Raw genomic sequence first — 21,384 nt, 5'->3', positions numbered from 1 at the left:
CATGACCTGAGCCAAAGGCAGATATTTAACCCACTGAGCCACCTCAACATCCCTAATCCAGATTCTTTTAAACACTAATCTTAAACCATGTCCACAAAGCTATCGCATAATACATGTAGAGCAATTAAAATTCCTTGTTTTTAGTAGTAGTATTGCTTTGGACAGGGCTTTCAGTCGTAAGGGATCATAAAAGTAGCCATCAAACTCTACCACCTACTACCCATCCCTACTGTAGTCATCAGCCCTACCTAGATCACTTCTCCTGTTTTGAATTTTATTTCTTGCATGACAATGCATGCCATAATTCTTAATAACTTCAGTAACCCACAGATGATCCTACCAATAGCCTGGCCTTTTAGTTTCTGGGTCTCTTGTCTTCCAGGGACCCCATCCTACACCCTCTTCTAGCCCTTCAAGACACAGGCATAGTCCGCAGCTTGTCATCACCAGTAACTGAACCCCCCCCCCCCCCCACACACACACAAACTCTTTTTCAAGCACCTATCTTACTGTCTAACCAATTTTGCCCCAACTCTAAATTGCCTGGACTCTCTGCCCTATAACCCATGATTTTTACTGCCTCTCCCCGTCTTCATGTCATCCTTGCTCTTGATCTTCTACCTAAACTCAGTGCTGAATCAGGAAAGGTCATCACTTGTACACACACTCGTTGTCTTGACCAAGTTTCCTTTGTCCTGTGGGCCTGGTTAAAATACAACCCTGGTTATAGCCCACTCACTGCTCACTGCCTAGTGCCCCCCCCACACACACACACACCATATGTAGCTGAGTGTGGCTGCAGAGAAACACACCCCCAGGCACGATGACTAACCCAGCTGGGTCCCTAATGCTGCCTGGCACTCCAGAGGCATTTCCCGACTCCATCGCCTCTTTATTTTGGGGACAACTGTTCCACCTTTTCTCTTCAAATCTCCCACACCTCCTCCCAGATCCTTACTCTTCGCTGGGGACACTGCTTCCTATTTCTCTGAGAAAATAGAAGCAATCAAAAAAGAATTTCCGCAGGCTCCCACGACCACATCAACCCACCTACATGCATCTGTGCCCGAATACTCAGTCTTCACTTCTGTTACTAGGGATGGACCATCTGTGCCGCAAACGGAGACCAGCCCCTCCACATGTGTATGAGCCCCCATCCTCTCTGCTTTCCTCCAGTAAACAATTCCTGCACTTCTTGCCTTTTGAAAAATTGTTTTCCCTCTCTCTGCTGGATTTCTTTCCCACCCACGTAAAGTATATGCTGTTAATCCTCTTGTCTTAAAGACTCCTTTAAAAAGAATCAACAAAATTTAAAAAATAGAACCTGTCTTTCGTAACCCTCCCTTCCCCTCTGGTTACTGTGTCTTCTCCCTCCTCCTTTCTCAATGAGGCTCTTTGAAAGAATTACCTGTGCTCATTTAGGTTTCAGGATTCTCTTCTCCAGTGCTTTTGAGAACCCATTCCAGCCGAGCTTTCTCTTGCCTGCTGTACAGGCCAGGTTCATGAGAGTCCTCCTTCCTCACTCAGCGCTCAGTTCTCAGTTCTCATCCTACCTCGCCTATCAAAAGCATTTCACATAGTTATTTCCTTATCCTTGAACCACTTTCTTTCTTTTTTTTTTCTTTTTTCAGATTTTATTTATTTATTTGGCAGAGAGAGAGATCAGAAGTAGGCAGAGAGGCAGGCAGAGAAGGAGAGGGAAGCAGGCTCCCTGCTGAGCAGAGAGCCCCTTGTGGGACTCGATCCCAGGACCCTGAGATCAATAGCTGAGCTGAAGGCAGAGGCTTAACCCACTGAGCCACCCAGGCACCCCAACTTGAACCACTTTCTTCATTTTGGTTTCCTCATTTTCTTTCTACCCTTCTGGCTATGCTTCTAACGTTTCGTGATCTTTCCACAAATATTTACTGCATATTCTCTATCTGCAGAATTAATGTTCTCGGCATTTGTGTGATGCACCCGAAGAAAAACAGAAAAATTCCTACACTCATGTAATTTCCCTTGTAATGGGAGGAGGTGGATAAGAAATACTAAATGTAACTAAGTAATAAATAAATTATGTATTAGGTTAGAAAGTCAAAGGACAAAGAGTATTAAGGTGTCGCAGTTTTAACTAAGGCTGTCACTGAAACCTTGCTGAAAAGATGTTATCGAAGGGGCAAGCACATTCCCATCTGAACCCCTTTGCCCTTGCCATTGTTCCGGAATGTTCTCTGTCCTTAGCCTGAAACATTCTCACATTGATTAATCTCAGTACATTCTTCCTCATTTCCTTTGGGCCTTTACTGAAAAGTCAACTCTTAGTCAGCATTTTTTCACCCACCCCTTTGAAACTACCACCCCTTTTCCCTCTTCCCTGCTTGATTATTCTCTTTGGCATTTATGTGCATTCTCAACCACTATTTCAACCGCTATTTTAATTATGTATCTCATTTACTGCTTGATTTCCTATACACTAGTATCAACTCCATAAGGGCAAGAATTATTGTTTGTTTTTTTCCTGTTTATTCCCAGCCCCTAAAAATGATGAGAAATAGTCAGAATTTTAAGTGGGTCAGTAATACAGATTCATACTTACTGGGAAATTGTCCCTTTGACTAAGTTTTCAAAATCATTGGCATAAAATTGTTCAAAATATTCTCTGGTAATCTTTTTCATGTAGTTAAGCCCCTATTTTCTCCTCAATATTATTTCTTTGCACTTCCTGACTTTCCTTAATTGTGCTTTTGGCACTGCTGATTTTCCCTGTCATAACTTTCTTTCCCATCTACTTTCTTACAGAAGAATGGTGGTACCACTCTGTCTGTTATGTGAGAATAGAGACTGGGTTAGTAACAGAGGGTAGAAGCCAGGGAACCAGTCTCAATATCCACGGAGGGTGGCTTGAGCCCGGATTGTAGTTGCAGAGATGGTGAGAAATGGTCAGATTCTGAATATTGTTAAGGCAGAGCAATTTTTGGCATTAGATACTGATTATGAAAAAAAGGAGAGTCATATGAGACACTGTTTTTTTCAACTGAGCATTTGGAAGAATGGGGTCTCCATCAGTTGAGATGGAGAGACAGTAAAGTAGGTTTGGAGAAAGCCCAGGTGTTCAGCCTGGGGCACAGTATATATGTGGCATATATGTATATTATATTATAATTATGTTTTATATATATATGGCACAGGATATGTGGCATAGATAATAAGAGATCAGTGACAGGAGCTCAGGACACAGATGTAGGATGGAGATAAATATTCAGACTCATTGCTATATAGAAGGATGTCAGAAGCTCTGAGACTAAAGAAATTAAGGAAGTATATACAGAGGAAAAAACCTGTCAAGAACTGAGCCCTGAAGGGAATCTAACATCAGGAGATCAAAGCGTAGAAGATGAACCAGCAGAAGAGTATGAGCAAGAGTGCTCTATGAGGTGGGAGGGAATCCAGCTCCTGTGCTCTTTTAGAAGCTACGAGAAGTGGTGCCTCATGGGTGGGGCATTACCCTAACGGGTAACATGGCCACAGCAGTGCTTTTAAGATACAAGTCAGTTCATATCAGCCCTCTCAAAACTTCCCACTGGCTCCCACCTGTTCCAAATAAGCATTCCCAAAGTCTTACAAGAGCCCACGAGGCCCCCAGAGCGGCCCCATCGCCCCTGGCTTTCCCTCCGCTCTCCGCCACCTGCCACCCCACTTGTTCCTTCGCTTCATCTAGGTCGCTGAGAGAGGGGCTTTGGTAGCTCCCACAGCCACGTGGTTTTGTCAGTCTCCCTGTAGTTTTGTCGGTTTTTACTCTAAATATTTTGAGGCTTACTAGACATGTTCAAGTTCAGAGTTAAGATAGCCACTAGTAAATTAAAAGGCTTAGCCTTAAACGATTAATTACATATAATGATTTTATTCTCAAATCTATTTTGCCCGATATTGTTACACTCCTACCAGTTTCCTTTTGTTAGTATTTAAGTGTTATGGCTCATTAGAACTCTGAGTTTCATTGTTTTCGCTTTCTCCAAGTTCCAAGACTCAAACTCCTACAGCAGTGGGTATAGATATTTGCCTCAAACAGTTAGCTTTTTCCATTTATTTTTGCTCACAGGTCTGTGATCCAGTTTGGGGGTCATATTTTAACGGGAGTTGGAGACCTAAAAGACTTTCCTTGCTTCCTGTGAGCTCACCAATGAGTGAAAGTCGCATGCTGTGCTCAGCAACTAGCTGATTTTTAGTGCAATGGCCAGTGGCATCACACCAGCTATAGTTCCTTTATCATATTTTTGAAAACATTTTTGTTTGTTTTGTTTGTTCTGATATCTTGTCAAGATTCTTATTTTTTTTTTAAGATTTTATTTATTTATTTGACAGGCAGAGATCCCAAGTAGGTAGAGAGGCAGGAAGCAGGCTCCCTGCCAAGCAGAGAGCCCAATGCGGGGCTCGATCCCAAGATTCCAGGATCATGTCCTGAGCCGAAGGCAGAGGCTTTAACCCACTGAGCCACCCAGGCACCCCTCTTCTCAAGATTCTTTCCATTGGCTAGATACTGACTATAGAAAGGAAAGCTGTTTAGAAAACAACTGGACATACGAGTGTTCTAATAGAGTCCCAGAACCCTGCTCATATATTAACATGTAGTCATATATAATACATCAGAGCTGTGTGGGGTAATGGCTCTAAATTTGCTCTGCACTCACTTGTAGGAGTCTCAGCCAAGATCATAAGCCACAGAAGTGTGTCTAGATGTTATAAAGGAGGCAAGGAGTGACTACTCCCAGTCATTAGCTGTTTTAGGTTGGTCTTTTGTCCCCTGTGATCAGCTCCTGCACACAGTGGTCTTCCTCTGGGCATGAGTGGCTTGTGAATATCTGTACAGTTACCCATGCAAATATACCAGGATAGAAATACTATGGCCCTAGAGTTTTCTACGGTGTAAAAAGTAATGCCCTCAAGTTAAAAGGCACAAACACATACGTCTTTACGTGAGCAAGCACATATAACCTTAACATATTTAAATTATTATTTTCAGTTAGTCAACCTATAGTATAACCTTAACGTTTTAATTTATATATGGGAGCCTTCATTTTTTCCCCCTTCCATCAGTGTTTCTCTTAAGGCTTTAGAATGTTTTTTTTGCTTCTCTTTTCTCCAATTAATCCACTAAATCTCAATGTGAGCTAAACACTGTTAATCTTAATGGATCATTCTGGTGGTCTAATGGGTCTTTTCAGTGAGTGACAAGCTATTGGGTATTTATTCTCATACTGAGAAACAAACTAAACTATAGAAAATATGGCATGAACCACATTTCATCTTTGCTTCTGGGTGAGAAGTTGGCTAGGAACCGTGACATACCTGTAAGTCTTTATACAACTCAGTCTACCGACAGTGAAAAACTCAGAAAACAAATCTAGATAAGTTATTAAAATTTGTGTGGTTCTATATAGCGTACAAAGAATATTTGTAAAGATCACATTTGATCTTCCCACTCTGATATCTATGGAACATTCCCTGTGCTTGTTTAAAATCTTCTAAACCATAAGAGTATTTTCATAATATTGTGATATTATTGACTTAAAGGGTGAACAAGTAGCACTGTATTGTAGTCCACATGCATTCAAAATAAAATAACAGGAGAGTAATATATACATGTGTGAATGTGTGTGTATTACCATTAAAGGGTTAAGCCAGTTGCCTTTAGTTTACAGCTTCTAAAAACCAGTATATTCAAAATCAAGGAAGGAGGAAAATCCTAACAAATCTTTGTTTATAGCAGTAACTACATTTTCCTTTGGACCATGTGCCTTTAAAATGTCTGAATGCATTGCCGTGCAAGTGTCATGTGTGTTTAAAAGATGCCATAGTTATTAGATACAGCTCTAGCACAGGCCTTATAGACCAGCACCAGGGCTCCTGGACAAGGTAAAAACCTACAAGAGGCACCAAGCCACATATGGATGTAGCTGCACGATCGGATTGTTGAGTACATTGACTCATCGGGCAGGCTGAAAATTATGCTTCTTAGCCTCCTGTGAACATGTTTTCTCATTTTTTTTTTTATTTTTTTAAATTGTATCTTAGGATCTGCTTCAAAACACAGATGCCCACAAAAGAGCATTCCATGAAATCTACCGGACCAGGTCTGTTAACGGGATCCCAGTGCCACCTGATCAGTTAGAGGACATGGCCGAGAGGTAAGAGGACGGCTGATTATAAATGAAGTGTCTTTTTTTAAATGCTTGGTGGGTGTTTTTTCCATTTCTTTTCTTTTCAATGAATTGATTTTTTTCTTTACAGAGATGCTTTCATTCGGTACATAAAAATCGAGTTCCCGTAACATATGCTAAGAATGCCAATGTTCTAATGTATTATTGTTTGAAAAGAGTAGACCTGAATATACCCACAGCCTGGAAATCACAGAAATGGTTTCTTCAGAGACTGTATTTTTATTCAGTACTGTGAGGAACATTATGTAATATTACAAAAACAGCTTATAAAAGAAACAGATGAGAGTTGCCTTGGCAGGGGAAAGAACTAAATTAAATACTTCACTCAATCATGATTTGCCTTTAAATCCAGAGCTAGAAAAGGAGTCAGATCTCCTGATACTGATTGATCAGCCAGAGTTTAGAAGACCTTGTGCCTGCTATTATATTTAGCACTGACGTGTAACGTGTAACAGGTTAAGTAAGCACCGTTCTGTTACTATTAGTTACATTCTGTAAATTCTCGGTGTTTTATTTCTAGGTTTCATTTTGTTTCCTCCACATCAGAGCTGCACTTAATGAAAATGGAATTTCTAGAATTAAAGTACCGTCTGCTCTCACTGCTGGTTCTTGCAGAGTCAAAGCTGAAATCTTGGATCATCAAGTATGGGAGGAGAGAGTCAGTGGAGCTGCTTCTGCAAAACTACATCGTAAGTCTCCCTGGTGCTTTGAAAAAGAAATCAGAAGACACATGGGTTTAGCATTTTGTACCTACCAGTTTATTTGACACTATTATTTTTATCTTGAGTTTAAAGGTACAAGGATGTTAAATGGGCTTGATGTAAGTTAGCTCTTTGCAATAATCTGAAATATTCACCTATGTCCTTTGGAAAAATAGAAAGATTTTGCTCTAGTAACCATACTAAACCCTTGTAACTGGCTTTATTGCTTAGGAAAAAAAAAGTTTTGACATTGCATACCCATGACTTTGATTGTGAGCTCACCGTTGAAACTGAGTTAAAAATACTTATGTCATGTTTCTAAAAAACAATCATTCTCTGTTATTCACATGGGAACTATAATATGTATGTCTCCAAGTTTCATTGCTTCTCGTGTGCATGCAGGAAAAGTAAAATTCTTGTCTCTGAGTCTCTGTACCAATTTAATTTTTATGGATCATCATGTATTTTGGGCTATCAGTATGAATAATTCCATATCTACATAGAATAGTAGCCCTCTATTAATGAAGATATTAGGTTGTTCTCTAACTAGCAGTTTCTATTTACATGTAATAGAAAATTATTTATTAAAGGTAGTTTATTTCTGTTAAAGAGCCCTCCCACAAATTTATTAGCAATACAGATTTGCTTTCAAAGTTATTATGCGTAAGTCATCTCAGTCCTGTACCACTCCATTTGTGTTTAATCATATATTCTAAATGAGAAATTAGTAAATTTAAAATCTAAGCCCATTTCTAATATGACTAGTCAGAGCAGCTCTGTAACTGGTATGACTGAATGTTTGTTGAAACCATATCATTATTGAAGCATTCTAGAATCAGAATATATTTTGCTACATTTTAATTAGATTTTTAAAGTGATGAATGAACAAGATGCATTTGGGAAAAAAATACATTTACAGTAGAATCTTTCTTTAGGGTTACTACAATTGTCTTGGAAATATGTGTCAAAAATGTGAAATCTGTTATGATATGTTCCCTTATTCTAATTATTTTGGAAAATAATGAAAAATCTCACTTTTTAAGTTTGAGCAATTACTTTAGTCTTTTAAGCATTAGCACAGATAAGCATTTGTATTTTGGGGTTTAGTCATGTCAGTGGTACACAATGAGCTCAGCAGGTAATTATGCAGGATCCCTCTTTGTTCTCCTGATTTAAGGACAATCAGATCGAATGCCTAATGGGAATGTTCCACCAGGTTAATGTTCTAATAAAAGGATGTTAGTAATTCTTTTTTTTTTGGATGTTAGTAATTCTCTTTGAACTTCTCAAATAAAAGATATGTAAGTAGAGAGTTATATATTAATAATTTAAAAAATTAATGTTAATTAAAAAAAAAAACAAACCTAGTTCTCCTTTCTCCATAAAGTAAAGAGAAGTTCACTAAGCTGCTGGTTTTAAACTGCTTCATCACTTTTAACTACTGGTAAACTTGCCAATTTCACAACAAATGTAGCACATTTGCATGAACATTTCTTAATATTTTTATTCCATGGTGAAAAACACCTATTTATTGCTAACCCTTCTTTTCTATGAAGGGCCTTACAGTATTTTTTTGTTTAATAGTTTTAGTAATTGTGGACTATTGAGTGTCCCCCATGAACCCATTGTGTTCCCTGTGTCATCTTGTATCCTAGTGACAACCCTAGGGCATGGGCATTTCCATATAGTTTCACTGAGAAAAATAGAGCCTTTCAACGCTCACCCCACATGTTCCAGGTGGCACAGTTGATAAGAAGTAGACTCTTGGTAAGAAGTTGGTTAAGAAGAAGACTCAAATCCTGACTCTTCAGGATTTGAAGTCACATCATTCCAAACCAAAAGTTTCGGCACTGAACCTGACTAACAAAATGGGCTGGGAAAGTTTTGTTATTGTTGTTGTTGTTGTTTAACTTGAAAGACCAAATAATTAAAACGATCTCCTGTAGCTTGGTGAAGTAAGGAATGCAGCGCACATAAATATTAGTTACACTTAATGTTAGTTCATATTTAACAATATTTTACACTTACATACATATAGTTTGATAGTGACGGTGACAGAAATAATAATTTCTTTTTTTTTTAAGTTTTATTTATTTATTTATTTGACAGAGAGAAAGATTACAAGTAGGCAGAGAGGCAGGCAGGGGTGGGGAGAAGCAGACTCCCCACTGAGCAGAAAGCTCAATGCGAGGCTCCGGCCCAGGACCCTGAGATCATGACCTGAGCTGAAGGCAGAGGCTCTACCCCACTGAGCCACCCAGGCACCCCAGAAATAATAATTTCTGTTTAGGCATGATATTGGGGCAGAGTGGGGTGAAGTAGGGGAGATATTAGTCTGGCCACCAGTCACATGGAAATGTGTTGAATTATAGTTCAACTACTTACAACCCATGTGACTTCCTAAATAACTTAATTTCTAGGAGACTTGTCTTTCCCAAATTATTAGTAATGATGATGATGATGATGATGATGATAGAATTCTAGGGACTTTTGTAGGGAAGATGGACACATATTACTTTCCTTTTATCTCACACCCCCTATAGCTTCTCTCATCCCTTTGGAATTTGTGAGAAAATAATTTTCTTTAGGATGGACTATTTCAAAGAGTGAAGACTTCCAAATAAAATAATAAAGTCAGGTTCTTAAATCTAATCCTTTCCTTAGTTTCTAAAAAAAATGTATTCTAATGAGCCATATGCTGCTCTACATCATCTATTAACCAAAGTAATATGCAGGATGTAAAAGTTCCATAATTATCTTTTCCTTAGTTTGAATTTTCAATTCAATCTTCTTCATATGCAAAAAACCCACCATGTTTTAAAGGGTTAGAGAATCAGAAAACGTGCTTCCTACTTACCTCTGTACTAGGTGCTCAAGTGTGCAGCTGCCGTGTGTTTAAGAAACTTTTGGAACATACTCCCCAAATGCTTGCTAATTCAACCTGGGCCACATGCTATTTGTAAGAGATTTCATACTGTACTATAAATCAGAGATCATGGGTTTGGATTTTGCTGTCATACTTGTTCTTGACATGACCATGCTTGTTAACACATGCTCCAGTTTTACTATGGAAGAAATAGGATAATTCATTCTTTTCCATAGAAGGAGAGCTCTTGGAATCGTGGCCTGTGTGAATGCAGCATAAGTAATGTGAACACTTATTTTATTATTTGTGATTATTTTATTAATGTAAGCAGGCAAGTCTGATAAAACCTCTTCTCAAGGATGATTTCTTAAATCTTAAATTACCTGGCTTAGCTCCGTTCAAGTGAAATCAATGAATGAAATTTATGTATCTCTATATTTATCTTGTGAGAGAAGTTTGGTTATCTTCCACTAATACTTTGGATTTAGCGGGATAAAGAGAGATCTTCTTTTTCTTGAAGTGCCATCAACTTTACCATGGCTTATTTGTTGAACTTGATAGCCAAATGTAAACCTTATTTTTATTTTTTTTAATAATTATATAGTTCTTTGTTTTTAAGATTTTATTTATTTGAGAGAGAGAGAGAGAAGTGGCAGGAGCGGGGGGAGGGGCAAAAGGAGAGGGAGAAGCAGACTCCCCACCGAGCAGGGAGCCCCTAAGCAGGCTCTGTCCCAGGACTCTGCCATCATGATCTGAGCTGAAGGCAGACACTTAACTGACTGAGCCACCCAAGTGCCCTGTAAGCCTAATTTTTAAAGGAAAAAATTAATCCTATCATTATTTTAAATATACATTTGCATTTTCTTTTGCACCCTTCTGAGAGACTGTCTAGTTAGCTCATGGTAAAAAGGAGTTTTAGCAGTCCTCCTGCTAAAATGATATTAATATGCAAAATAATTCATGCTATGAAATGAGTTTACTCTGTGTTCAGAAAGAAAAAAGTGTCAAAATAAATGAAACAGTTAAAAGGTAAAATAACAAATAAATAAAGTATCTTCCTTCAAAAATTAATTGCCTAGTCTTTCTAATAGAAAGGCTCAAAAACACTTTAATGAGTCCCTACAACATTTATAATATTCTTTAAAAATATCCTGTTCTTACCCTTGGAAATGAAACAAAATAAACTTTTCTCTTGTTCATTTGTAATTAATTTGTAAACAATCCAAGCAAAAGCATATTTAATGAAGTCTGTCCAATATAGGCACTAATTCCCATTCCTCGCACACTTAGAACAATTGTTTTTTCATTAGCTTCTTGACATTTGCTCCAAAAATAAACAGAGAATATTTTTTAAACATTGCCAAATATATTTATCTCTTCAATTGTCTGCAATGTCTTGCACATTAGGTGTAACTTTCCTTTTCTGAACAAATTATGCTATATGTTCATTTGGTTTAGTTATTCCAAAATGAAATTGCCATAAATTACTCTTTCCCTATTTGGGGGACAGGGAAGTTAAGGGAGTTGAACATGAGGCCAAATAATCACTTAACCAATTAATTGCTTTACTTACCAAAGTAATACAGCCTGTTAAAATATTGAAATAAGTGTTCCTCATGGAACCCTTCATTCCAGGTAACTCGCAGCTTTTCCTAGTTACTATATTCCTGAAAAGTAACTTATATATAGGTAAAGTGCTTTGTAAAGATGAAATGCTAGAAATATATTATGCATGGAATGTTTTTAAGTGTTATCTTAAAATATAAAAATTTATCAGTAAAATTGAGGGAAGTCTATGACATTATGAAGTTTTATATCTGCACTCAAATATTTTACATCTGTGTATTAAAAGTATTCATGAACATATCACACTGGACTTCAGCTGGTTTTTAAAAGCTAATTTTGCATTTTATAATAGAGACACTTATCAAGTATTTTACTGGGTTCAAATCATAGGAACTAGTTGTACTATTAAAACGTTGATAACCTATATTTGCATTTTTTTTTCTTACTACAACAGGACTAATCTTCAAAACAGGGGTTATTTCATATTTCCTGGAGTTAACAATAAAATTTACCTAAGGATTTCTTGCGTGTTCTAAATTGTATTGTGCCCATTTGCTGATGGTGGCTCTGTTACATATGTAAATTACATATAGCTATAGACATGGCTTATCTGTAATTTTTACACTTGTGGACGGGCTATGTGATTATTTAAAATTTTTCTGCTTGTAAACATTTTTTGTACTATTTATTTTAAAGGAAATGTGCAATGTGCCATTTATTTATAATCCAACTTCCTCAGAGCCATCATTCACCAGAATTAATGTTCAAAGAGCAACAAAATCCCACAGCTCAAACACAGTTGGACAAGAAAATGTTCTTCCAAATTTAGTGCTTTCTAAATGTTAGCCCCAGGTTGTCTGGAGAGACTTCAGTCTCTTCTAAAAACAAACCCTTGTGTGGAGAAAGAGAATACTTTCTCAATAGTGCTGAGTTAGAATTAAAAGTGTGGAATCAATTTATAGTCTCAGAATAACCAGATTATTTTATAGCAGTTGAATTAATTTGCTGGGTTTTTTTTACAAGTGTGAGGTTGGCAAATTTGGGCAAAATACCCTCATTCCTCTCTTGAAGAAATGGACTTTGGTATTTCTTCTTATGCCTAGGGTTTGCCATCTTCTAACCACTCCCCCTTTCTAGTCTTTTATAGAAAATACCAAGTTCTTTGAGCAGTATGAAGTGACATACCAGATCTTGAAACAGACAGCAGAGATGTACGTCCAAGCTGACGGGTCAGGTAAAACACATGATAGAACTGGCTGAACTGTTGAATGCAGTATAATTTAGAACCTATAGGTTTCTGTGATCAGATTTTTTTTTTCCCTGCTGAATCTTTCTGTGACCATGCCATGGGCCCGGAGAGCACATATTGGCTTCAGTCCACTTGACTTTGTGCAACGCCTGTCTGACTTATATAATCGTACTGTGTGCGTGTGCATGTCTCTGTGTGTCATCTTCTGAGAAGAGGCAAAACAAACAAACAAACAAAAACCCAAAGCATTCATTTTCTAAATTGCTATTTTCTAAACTATTTTCAATTCTGATAATTAGATAAAAAAGAGGTAACTTGAATATTATCAAGTGAATGAAAAGTTAGTGTGAAGGCGCATGTTGTAAAATATGTTTGCTTCATTTTGTAAATAGGTCTATCATGTTTGTCAAAAATGAATTACCGCTTTTGTGACCAATACTAGATATGTGACCATGTATTTGAGTGCATATAAAATGTGAAAAAATACATGTCATTCATTGCATTCCCATTTATCAAAAATTTTAAATGTATTATCACTTTAACCTTTATAAATGCCTATGAATATAGTATAACATATTCCTAGCATTAGCTGAAAGAAATTGTAACATGTCATCTTTTAGCTTTATAATCTAAAGAAGAATTATAAGAAGAATTATAATTATATTTATAATTATATAATATAATATACAATTTATAATTATATAATTATAATGATAAATAATAATTATTTATGATTATAATTATAAGAAGAATTATAATTGCACAGAGTATAGACCATAGGGGAAAAAATAACTTGGTGGATTTAAAATATAAAGGGTTATAATTTGTTGTATCTGTCTTAGTGGAAGAAGCCGAGAATGTGATGAAATTCATGAACGAAACCACTGCCCAGTGGCGGAACCTCTCAGTAGAAGTCCGAAGCGTTCGGAGCATGCTGGAGGAAGTAATTGCTAACTGGGATCGATATGGCAACACTGTGGCCAGTCTTCAGGCCTGGCTAGAGGATGCAGAGAAAATGCTAAATCAGTCAGAGCATGCCAAAAAGGTAAGATTGCCTCTTACCAAAGGAAAGGAATACACCCAAACTTAACAAGAGACATAGCAGAGTTCTCTAGGGAGTGTTACATATTCATAAATGGGACTCAAGATTCTTGACTTTGCCTGCTCTCAGCTTGATAAATTATTTTAGGCCAAGAAATACACTGCTTTATAGAGGTTACGTTAAAACAGTTCCCTCTCTGATCAGTTCAGTGTTTTGCTTTTGCATTCAGAAAAGCAGGAACCTATGGAGGGACAGCCAAACCCCCAGGAAGCCCAGGGGGCAACAGAGGTCAGTATACTTACCATTAGGTCTGTATGTGGAGGACACTGATCTCTGTGGATTTCCTCATTTTGGAGAGGACAACATAATACTGATTCTGTGTAATGACACACACCAGCTGGACATCTGGGTCATCAGATTTTTTCTCTTTGGATATTCTTTTTTTGGATTTTATCAGCCCTCCGACAAGGGTTGAGTGGCCAAAGTGGGCAAGAGTGATATTTTTTGTTCATTTACAGATGTATGTATGGGTTTAAGAGGTACCGTTTTACTTTAATGTCACATACATTAAAATGTATAAAATGGATTGACTTCTGTATATGTACTTCTTAATGGGAACTGATATTTTCTCATGAAAAATTAATTTATATGTAAAATGCCAGGCTTCCATTAAAAAGTATAGTAAATACATTAGAATTAGTGCTTGCTATCCAAGATTGGTTCTTCTATTATTGTGTTATGCAAGTAGATGCATAATTTTTAAATGTTTAGCACTCTATATTTCACATAGATTAAATATTCTTGTGTTGTTGAGGTTGATAAGAACTGTATGCCCATACAGATTTTGGCTTTTCTGATTAGACTGGCAGTGCCCTAGTAGATGTCATATGTGTTCATTTCATCCAAGGGATTATAACCACCAGAAACAGAAGTGTTCTCTTCTATTTATGTGGGAAGTCCTCCCACATATGGCTTATAAAATAGATTTTGAATTATCTTTGGTATCCTTGGTTTTTACTGTGGTATGTGTGTATATGTATGCACAAGCACATATATATTAACTTGAAATCAGCAGAAAACTACTTCATTGCCAAGTGAGTAACCTTAAACAAACAAGAAACGATATTACTGTATTAAGTCTTCTTTGGCCCAGATTTTTAATTTTTAAAAAATTTCCTTCAATGATTTATATCCATGATTGTTAATTATCTTCATGTATTATATTCTGGTTTTAAACCCCAAAATAATAGGTCAAAGTTTGTTTATAAGTTTTAAACAAAACTATAAATTACTGTAAAATACCATACCTTTTATATGACTCTGGCTCTGGTATTTACCAGCCCGAAGACTATATACACATCCTTTACACTTACAGAAATTCAGTTTTTTCATCTGTAAAATAGGAACAACAGAAAATGTCTATCATGTTTCGTTTTGTCTTCAGCAAAAGTTTTGGCAAAAAATAAAATTTTTTCTTGTAATAAGACACAGCATTTTTAGTTCCTGTTTTTTCTTTAAAGATTTTATTTATTTATTTGAGAGAGAGAGACAGTGAGAGAGAGCATGAGTGAGGAGAAGTCAGAGGGAGAAGCAGATTCCCCGTGGAGCTGGGAGCCCTATGCGGGACTCGATCCCAGGACTCCGGGATCATGACCTGAGCCGAAGGCAGTCATCCAACCAACTGAGCCACCCAGGCGTCCCTTTAGTTCCTATTTTTGAACCTCTTTACTGAAAATTGTATTTGTAAAAAGAGCTAACATTTACCTTAAAATGTGTGCAAATTTAGAACAAAGATACTTCTCGTAGTTTGGTTACTTCCATATCCTTTATTAATTTTTGGTCTGTGGTTTACAGTAGTGTGCATGGTTTATTTTATAGGATTTTTTCCGAAACTTGCCTCACTGGATACAGCAGCATGCTGCCATGAATGATGCGGGCAATTTCCTAATTGAAACGTGCGATGAGATGGTCTCCCGGGACCTTAAACAGCAGTTACTACTGTTGAATGGGCGATGGAGGGAGCTCTTCATGGAAGTCAAACAAGTGCGTCCTTCAGTCTCTATATGCTCAGAACATGCATGTGTTAGAAACGTGGAGGTTTACAGTCTGTTTAGAGACTGTTTTATGGTTGTAGCATGGGCTTATTTAGGCAGAGTATAGATGTGTTTAGAACCTTTATGTTTATTTTGGGCCCTTTATTCTTTCCCTTTTATAATAGAGGAACGTTACAGAAATATATGGTTTGTTGAAGGATTCTACTGACATATGGAGCCTATAGATATGGAACAACTCATGTTTGAAATCATAATTCTTTGCTTCTATGCTAGTTCCTTTTTTTCTTTTCACAGCAATTGGACTTCCTTCAAGTGTATCTAAAATAAGAATCAGAAATTAGTATCTTTCTTAACGTATAGCAATTCCAGAGAGTGTGTGGATGTGAAGGTTACAGGCTCCCAGAGGTTCGACTTCATGGTTTTTCATGTTGTGCTCCTCCCGTTTCTTAACAGTATGCTCGGGCTGATGAGATGGACAGAATGAAAAAGGAGTACACAGACTGTGTGACCGCCCTGTCCGATTTTGCAACTGAAGCCCTTAAGAAAATGTCTGAACCCTTAGAAGTCTCTTTTCTTAATGTCAAGTTATTAACTCAAGACTTGGAGGTGAGGGGGTTTCTGGACAACAAAGTGAAAACCTGTTCTGTTGTGAGACGGAAGATCGCCGAAGTTAACCCAGACCATTGCCACGTTGTCCTATGTCTCTTGGGCACCATTTTGACATGTGTGCCTAACCTGATAGGCACTTCCAAATTGAAAAAAGTGCACTTAAATAAAAAAATCTATTTGGATTGTTTTTTAAGGATATGTTTTGACATAGATTAACTTCAAAATAGTTTTTTGATTCAGAGATTTTCTTTTCTACAACCGAATTACAAAGGACTAGGTGAAAACAGGAAACATCTACTAATTGTACCTCTACATAAATGCCTCTTCTACAAAGTGTTGCCTAAATGATTTGTGCTCTTTACATATTTTGAATACCTTACAGCTCTCAAAAATGAAGTAGTAAAAGAATATTTAATGACACGGAAAGCTTTTCTAATACACTATTAAGTGAGAAAGCAAAAGAATTGTATCTTTTTGGTAAATATAAAAAAATGAGTATAAGAATGCACAGGGGAAAACATTAATGATGTGTAGTGATGAGGTGTGGGTCTGGTTATCACTGTGTGAGAAGACTACGTAATTAACATTTTTTTATTATATCTGATTTATAAATTTTCTTTGATGACAATGTGTTACTTTTTTTAAGAAAAAGTAAGTTGTGTAATTGTGAAGGTCAGAGGAATTGGCCCAAATTAACATAATGTTTATATACTACATTAGCACACATATTTTGAAAGTGTACGGATTACTTCAGCTTGTCCGTATGTTAATTTAAGGATTCACAGTGACTTCTGAAGGAAAGGTTTTATACCGATAGATCATAAATTAGCAGTAAAGGAAAGCAGTAAGTGGAATCTCCAAAAATTTATTAGAAGTATAGGATTTTATACAGTACATATTGATTTTTGTCCAAACTTCTGTGGAATCCTGAAATGAAAAGGAAATGTACCGTGTATACCTTTGACTGTTTCAATGATTCATGCAGGACATTGAGCAGAGGGTACCTGTAATGGACGCCCAGTACAAGATGATTACCAAGACTGCACACCTCATTGCCAAAGAGAGCCCCCAAGAAGAAGCTAATGAAATGTTTGCAACCATGTCTAGGCTCAAGGAACAGCTAACCAAGGTGGGAACACACTTAAATGCATGACACACCGTGGTAGACCGACGCTGCCTTCCGTGTGCGTTACGCCTCCTCAGTCACACCCAGGGGCAAATCCTTCACCTGTTAAGAGATCATGCTTTTGTTTTTTCCTGGGATTCTTGATTTAGTAACTCTGTCATTTAGTAACTTTGTCATGAGTTTTAAAACTGAAACTATGGAGCTGATGTCATGTATTCCCCTGTTAATTTAGAAATACTAGGAGCTCTATTTAGAAAGATAGGTCTGCTCTGGAGGAATCAGAGGCCAGTTGAACGTGATAAAACAAAGGCAGGGGGAGAAAAAGAAGGGGAAGGAGGAGGAAGAAATCAGATATTTAAATGAGAACGAATTCCCAAATGCCCTTTTGTTGAGTTTTATTCGATATCCCCCGGCTCTAAGACTCTTTATGCTATTTTCTGCTGGCATGGCCACGAAGCAGCGAAAAAGTCTGCCCTTCCCAGCTCATGGAGCTGACTTTAAACTTAAGATCTATACATTTGTACCACCTGTGTCCAGGGAAGCCTGTGGATACCAAGCGCTAGCCATAAGACTTTGCTGTTCTGTTGAGGGACTTTCCTTAAGAACTTTGGAAGTTCCATTGGGATTTTGTTTATCTATCTGCAGTTAAAGATTTTATGAGGATGGTATTGTTTGTGATGGGGTAATTAATTTCTGACAGAAGAAAGGAGTGACTATATAAATGAAGACAAAAATCTTGTAATGAAGAATTAAGAAACAGAGAAAAAGAAAGCAGAGAAACCTGTTATTTAGGAGAGAGAAAAAGCAGAAAGAGAATAACCTACATGAAGTCAGTAGTGGAAAATTAATGAGGAATAAATGAGACAGGTGAAAATACGAAGAATATGGTCTTGGAAAAAATGAGAAAACTTCGTTTGCCAAACTGGTATTAATTAGAATGTTAATTTCTAATTCTTTTTATTTTAACATTGAAGTTAAGATTAATTATAGAGATTGGGTAAATTCAAGGTCGATGTTGTTGATTTGATGACCTTCAAGCTTTTAGAGCCATATCTTGGGCTTGTACATCTTAGCCTAGGCCACGTTGATGATTTAGGGCAACCTCAGAGAAAGCAAATCCCACCTGTACACCCATCTAAGTTCAGCTTTTTGAAACTGCTCCTTCAGTTGTGGCATCTTAGTTAAGTTTCTGACTGTATCCAGGAAAGATTTCTAAAGCATACTTGATTTTTATGCATATGCAGATGGTCTTCATTTTGTTCAGAGTCATTTCAGCAGAGCCTTGTTGCAGTAGATTTCTTTGGTGAATTTATCCTTCAGGCAGGGTATCCTACAGCATGAGAATGTTTATAATTTAAGAAAAAAGAGAATGGCGGGGCATCTGGGTGGCTCAGTGGTTTAAGCCTCTGCCTTCGGCTCAGGTCATGATCTCAGGGTCCTGGGATCGAGTCCCGCATGGGGCTCTCTGCTCAGTGGGGAGCCTGCTTCCCTTCTCTCTCTCTCTGCCTGCCTCTCTGCCTACTTGTGATCTCTCTCTGTCAAATAAATAAATAAAATCTTAAAAAAAAAAAAAAAAAAGGAGAATGGTGGACTAACAAGTACTCAGTTTCTTTTCCTTGGCTCCCAAAAGTATGAATAATATTTGGGAAGCAATTCTAAGTAAAATAAATGGGGACAGAATGACCTGGTCCTGGATTCTAACATAAAGGTGATCAGGCAGAAACTTAATGGATCTCATGATCCTCAGGAGTGTATGGCCTCAGTATTAAGATTAAAGAATGCAAGTGCATGAAGCAATAAGAATTTTTTCAAAGACAAATAACAAGAGGGCTGAGTCAGTTCCGACTAGAGAGATATTCCCTGGCATGTGGACCTTGTAAATAAGTTGGTACACGACTTGTTCACTTGGGATGAGTTAGCTGATGGGCAGAGAGTAGGGAAGCATGGAGCTGGGGGAGGTGGAAAAGCAGAAGGTCTGCCTGGGAAGAATGAGTCAGCAAAGTTACAGGTTTGACTAGAGTTAAGGATTCAAGTAGTAGAGACCCAGAAAATAAAGTTGGAAGGTCAGTCTAGAGAATGTAATTCACGGTCTCCGGTCAAATTCTGAGGCCAAAGCGAAGAGGAGCTGCATAGTTTAAGAGATGGAATTCGATGCCATCTGCCTCACCAACAGCATCGTTGAGATGGGAAAATGCCATCCAGATGGACCGCTTAGAGGAATCTTCATGGGGAATTTCTAGCATTTATTTGTCTCAGTGATAATAGTGGTATTGTTTTTTATATGAAAATGTAACAATACATAGGAAATATCATTCAAGAAGTGTCTTTGGAGATCTGTAAGCACCAGATGACAATGTCCCTGAAGACAATGTTCCTCAGAACTGTGAACGGTGCCCTGAGTTTGTGGTAATTAGTGGCCTTTAATAGAACTTTTGTCTTTGTATTTTTAAAGGTCAAAGAATGTCACTCTCCACTCCTTTATGAGTCTCAACAGCTGTTGATCCCACTGGAAGAACTAGAAAAGCAGATGACATTCTTTTATGACTCACTTGGGAAAATCAATGAAATCTTAACAGTTCTTGAGCATGAGGCACAATCTAGTGCTCTTTTTAAACAGAAACAACAGGTAAGGAGAAATCCCCTCGAGGAGACAAAGTTATTTTACAGCGTGTGTAGCAAGACTGAGATGGTGCTTATAGTGGGAGAAATTCAGTTAGGACAGGAAACATTTTTCTAGAATAGCATTCCTGAGTGGCTGATGGCTCAGTCAGTTAAGTTAATCATGTCTTTGGCTCAGGTCATGATTCCAAGGTCCTATGACTGAATCCTGCATCACTGGGCTCCCTGCTCAGCGGGAAGTGTGCTTCTCACTCACCCTCTGCTCCCCCAGCCCTGCTTATGTACTCTCTCTCTCTCTCTCAAATAAATAAATAAAATCTTTTTAAAAAAAATAGAGTAGCACTGGCATCTCAAAACAAAAATATACATCTGTCCAAAGATGAAACCCCTTTCCCCTAACAAGAGAACAGAAGTTTTATCTGTCTATTAAATTTATATAGAGTTAACTTTTTATAAGTAAATTTTAATTTAGATACTTAGATATATATAAAAGCAAACAGTTGCATTCCATTTCTATCCAGTGTCTGTAATCTGTGTCTTATGAGATCTTTTCTTTGCATCTAAGATTAAGTCTGATTATAGAGTCACAAAATTCTGGAAATGCGTGTCGCGTGATAATCCTTTTTCTTTATGTCTCATTTTTAGTAAGCAGATCTCTATGCAGAACAGCTTTGCACTCTTGCAGTTAATTGACTTATTTAGTTGGCTTATTATAAATGACCCTATCCATCAGAGGAGTGTGAAATTTAATGGGCAAACGGTCTACCACGCATTCCCTGAAACAGATTCCTGGAGGAAGGGTGGCATCACTTAGCAGAAAGGGCAGAGAGTATCTGAAATGAGTCAGACAAGTATTCAGATCTTAGATCTGATACAATAAATTACAAAGCCTTGATTAGCTTTTATTTCCTCTCCTTAGTTGAGAGCTTATTATGGAGATTACATTATCTGTTCCACAATGTAACTGACACACAGTGGCACATAGTTGGCACTCTATAACTGGTAGCAATTATTTTTATTTTTATTTTCTTATTATTGTTCATAGTAAAGCCATAATGCTTATACCACCAAACCCTATTCTAGTGGGTTCTTGTCATATTAGATAACGATTGTCTTTCACTCTGAGTCACAGTGCCATTTCTTGTATTCTCAAATTGCTGTAAATTGCCATCAAAGAGGTAAGTGCAGCGAATTGTGTAAGACTGAGGAATCACAGACCTGTACCCCTGAAACAAATAATAACATTATACGTTAATAAAAAAATTGCCATCAAAGAATCCTTCCACAATTAAAATAACATTTGATATTTTAGTAATAGTATTTAGTAATTTAGTATTTAGTAATGATAGTAT

General features: G+C 37.3%; 1 protein-coding gene across 13 annotated transcripts in view; it reads left to right on the top strand.

The window, feature by feature from the left end:
* Positions 1-21,384, top strand: part of SYNE1 (spectrin repeat containing nuclear envelope protein 1) — a 464,771-nt gene that overhangs the window by 145,854 nt on the left and 297,533 nt on the right. For all 13 annotated transcript variants that reach the window (XM_059401283.1, XM_059401282.1, XM_059401288.1 and 10 more), the window contains 8 exons: positions 6,055-6,167; positions 6,721-6,889; positions 12,471-12,567; positions 13,425-13,627; positions 15,503-15,667; positions 16,132-16,284; positions 17,273-17,416; positions 19,866-20,039. In XM_059401283.1, the coding sequence (XP_059257266.1) occupies positions 6,055-6,167; positions 6,721-6,889; positions 12,471-12,567; positions 13,425-13,627; positions 15,503-15,667; positions 16,132-16,284; positions 17,273-17,416; positions 19,866-20,039 (1,218 nt within the window). The remainder of the gene's footprint in view (positions 1-6,054; positions 6,168-6,720; positions 6,890-12,470; positions 12,568-13,424; positions 13,628-15,502; positions 15,668-16,131; positions 16,285-17,272; positions 17,417-19,865; positions 20,040-21,384) is intronic.

The sequence above is a fragment of the Mustela nigripes genome, chromosome 5, assembly GCF_022355385.1.
Source record: "Mustela nigripes isolate SB6536 chromosome 5, MUSNIG.SB6536, whole genome shotgun sequence".
NCBI lineage: Eukaryota > Metazoa > Chordata > Mammalia > Carnivora > Mustelidae > Mustela > Mustela nigripes.
The sequence above is the reverse complement of the archived record's forward strand: the minus strand, read 5'-3'. Positions and strand labels throughout refer to the sequence as shown.